Source organism: Pinus tabuliformis, chromosome 9, assembly GCF_031772625.1.
Source record: "Pinus tabuliformis cultivar Carrire ecotype Pingquan chromosome 9, CPIR1, whole genome shotgun sequence".
NCBI lineage: Eukaryota > Viridiplantae > Streptophyta > Pinopsida > Pinales > Pinaceae > Pinus > Pinus tabuliformis.
The window spans coordinates 999,091,387-999,094,993 of NC_142307.1; the positions used below are offsets into that span (position 1 = coordinate 999,091,387).

At 42.0% G+C, this 3,607-nt stretch overlaps 1 protein-coding gene across 1 annotated transcript; it reads left to right on the forward strand.

The window, feature by feature from the left end:
• The first annotated feature begins 648 nt into the window (after positions 1 to 648).
• LOC149152088 (uncharacterized) lies at positions 649 to 3,339 on the forward strand. The gene has a single exon (XM_089439111.1). It carries the CDS (start codon positions 1,345 to 1,347, stop codon positions 2,938 to 2,940), a length of 1,596 nt encoding a protein of 531 aa, XP_089295237.1. The 5' UTR covers positions 649 to 1,344; the 3' UTR covers positions 2,941 to 3,339.
• Positions 3,340 to 3,607: the final 268 nt, after the last annotated feature.

Sequence of the window (3,607 nt, forward strand, 5' to 3'; positions counted from 1 at the left end):
CAATCTGATAGAAATTACACTCATATAAACTAACTATCTACGCCGAATGGATGGATAATAGGTTACATATTTATGTTTTGTATTCAATAATAAATATTCAATATTAAGCATGGTGTAGTAAGTTAATAGTTGATTTTTTGTTTTTTCAGATTGTCTATTAAATATTATTTTATTTTTATTTTTATTCAGAAACAAAATGTAAACGAGTTAAACTAATTATTAACTTAATAAATAGTACTTAATATTTACCTCACTAAAAACGTCTCAAGTGCTTTCGTCTTTCGGTCTTTTCATTCAAGATAATTACATTATATAATGCAAACACTCCAAATATTAAACACCATACACTAATTTAATGATTGATTCTCTTTTTTTCCATCTTGTTCATTGAATATCACTTTGTTCTTATCCAACGAACAAGATACAAACACAGTACATCAATTATTACCCTAGTACATCGTACATAATAGTTAGCCCACCAAAAAAGCGACAGGTCCCTTCGTTGCACTGTCGTTTCGTTCAAAGTGATTGTCAACTAAAGCTGGCAACGGGAGCATTCGATGCGCACCAACGTTCTCAAGTGCCCACGCGGATGCCCTTTGCAGGTTCCTTTTCACAAAATTATTCCACAGAATCCCGATCACTCTTGTCCAGCAATCCTCGATAAGATCGAATTTTTCTCCCAAAAAATGACGTCAAAATTTATGGATGCACGCTATTTCTCGCTTCCGCCTCCTTTCTCTACAAATATGGAGGCCTCGCGTTTGTCCATCCGTTCTCTATTAGACTGGCAGATTGAGGCCATGATCATGTGGAAGGAAATAAAGCACTGCTTCCTCTTCATTCTGCTTGTTCAGTTGCAGATAACAAGAAGACCTGTGTGAAAAAAAGTTATTTATCAAGAATCAAGAAAACTGGTTTTCCTGGATCTGATGAAATTTTCTACATCGACCTCTCCAATGAAGGGCAAAGGGCCAGAAAGGCCTCCGGTGGAATTGCAGAAGAAGCTTTTGTTTGGAAGGAAGAGCACACAAGGTCTCATGGTGGGTGGAAACCACACCGCTGCTAGATTTTGCACACGATAAATCTCGTCTCCCGCTACTCTTGCTGGTAAATCTCCTCTTTTTCTTTCCCTCGCTCGATTTCAAAGATTGGGCAATGGCCACAGCATTTTCTCCAATCAGAAAGAATTCGAAAAGATCAAATCTTGCAAATGGTGAACTGCAAATGGTGAACTGAGCAACAACATAAGGTCAGGGATTGCTCATTTAGATCCATAATATTTCTTTGGCGAGTATTTCTTTGCATTTGACTGCCCGTTGTGGTGGAAGTTTAGAAGCCTCCATGGCTGGGAGACTGTTGAAGCTGGAGCTCATCTACGGCTGCGTGGGCAAGAAGTTCATGGTCCGCATGCTCTTCTTGACAATTGCCCTGACTGCAGTGTCTGTTCTCTACGCCCTACACGACGCTGGGACATGTGCCTATCTGTCTGACTGCTCAGATGATTTCATGGTCGATTTCGCCCGTCCCAGTTGGCCGTTGATCTCATTGCAAAGCGTACAAGATCAGGTGCAGCGGGAGATGTCCGGACCTAGGGTCAGGCCATCCGGAGGTCTAGGGATCGAATCTTATCCCCAAATCAAGATCTGGGCCAACAAGACGTGGAAAGAGAAGGTAGAATTTTATTCAGCGATCTTTCGCGATCTAATCGCGCAGGGGCTCCTGCGCTCCGGCTCCAAAGCCCTCTGCCTCGGTGCCTCCTCGGGTGTCTCCGTAGAGGCAATGCGGGAAAACGGCCTGCGGGACACCACTGCAGTGGACGAAAGGCACTCGTTAGGGCTGATGAAGGCGGGCAATCGGCGCCTTCCCTTCTCAGACAATTCCTTCGACTTTGTTTTCTCAGGGTCGTTTGATCGAGCCACAGTGCCAGCGTTGCTTGCCTCCGAGATCGAGCGCACGCTGAAGCCAAACGGCGTCGCAGTGATGCTGGCCTCTCCCCGCCGGCCGAACATGGGAAAGCCCTCCAACCTCATGCATTCCCTGAACCCCGTGGTGGCCCTGTTCAAATGCTCTGATGTCATTCATGTGAACACGTCCGGGTCGCCTAATTCCCAGAAAACCACAGTGATTGCACTCCGTAAGAGGCCTTCTAAGCCGCTGGGATTGATTAAGGACTATGCGCGCTCTAAGCAGAACAGAAGCTTAACTAAACTGGCGGACCAAGACCATCCGCGCTCTAAGCAGAACAGAAGCTTAACTAAACTGGCGGAGCAGGACCATCCGCGCTCTAAGCAGAACAGAAGCTTAACAAAACTGGCGGAGCAGGGCCGTCCGCTCTCTAAACAGAACATAAGCTTAAATAAACTGGCAGAGCATGACCATCCGCGCTCTAAACAGAACAGAAGCTTAACTAAACTGGCGGAGCCCCTGACATTGAATCACAGCAATGCTATTTTCTTGCCCACTGTCAAAGACATCAGCGACCGCAAACGCCATATTTATATGGAAATTGGGGGTAACAGTAACAGGACTGTCAATGCAGATGCAGGGTGGTCCTTGGCTTCTTATCCAAAGCAGAACCAAACATTTGATACTTATGCCCTGAATATGAGTGGATTCAAGTCTCTGCCACGGAGGTCTCTGAACTCAATAAAGCAGATAGTGCGAGATACTGGCAGCAGCAGCAGAAGCAGAGAGCGTTTCGACATTGCAGGATGGCTGAGTGAAATGAGTGTTAGCGATGGGGATTTTGTGGTTGTGAAAATGGGATCCGAAAATGTGGCCATAGAGATGAAGAATATGAGAGGAACAGGATTCATGCGTCTCATTGACGAGCTCTTCCTGCAGTGTTCTTCGGAATTATCTGAAGAAGTTAATGGGGAATGCCTGCAGTTCCTTCAGACTCTCAGTGATCAGGGTGTCTTTGTCCATCCATGGTAAGGCATCAGCAGGTAATTAGCATACCCTAATAGAATAGAATAAATAAACTGGCTGATAAATCTCTGGAGGCGTCACCCATACCCAGTCCAGTAGTATTCAGTCGAGTAGTGTATACCCAGTGCAGTAGAGTATTCAGTACAGTAGTGTAATAAGATACAATAAATGCAAGTTTTATCACCAACTCCAATTTATCATTCACTCTAGTATTTTGGAGTTTTGGTATCTAGAATGGATTTGCAGTAGTCCCATTTATGTTGTATTTAGCCATCGCTGACTAATCATTAGCGAGAAACCCTTACTATTTAGTATTAAAAGTTCTTACTCATTGGTATTAAAAATTATGTATGTTGGAAAGCAATAAGCATCTTGTTATTAAGTTTTCTGTATTTTATGTTTAAATGTGATGAGTACTATCCCTTTTTTGTATCTTGAAATGTGATAAGTGTTATGTTTTTTTGTATTTTAATATATATTCAAAATTATAATGGCAAATATTTAATATTATATTTGTAAATGTATCACATAAATAATTTCATAATTTATGTGTTATGTTTAATAGAATGGAATATTTGGTTGATTAATTAATATTAATGTATCCATTTATCTTCCATATATAACATTTTTTTTAACGGAATCATATTTACCGTATTATTAATTATTGAGTTCA

Excerpts from the sequence above, each read along its gene's own strand:
- LOC149152088 (XM_089439111.1), top strand. The coding sequence starts at position 1,345 with ATGGCTGGGAGACTGTTGAAGCTGGAGCTCATCTACGGCTGCGTGGGC.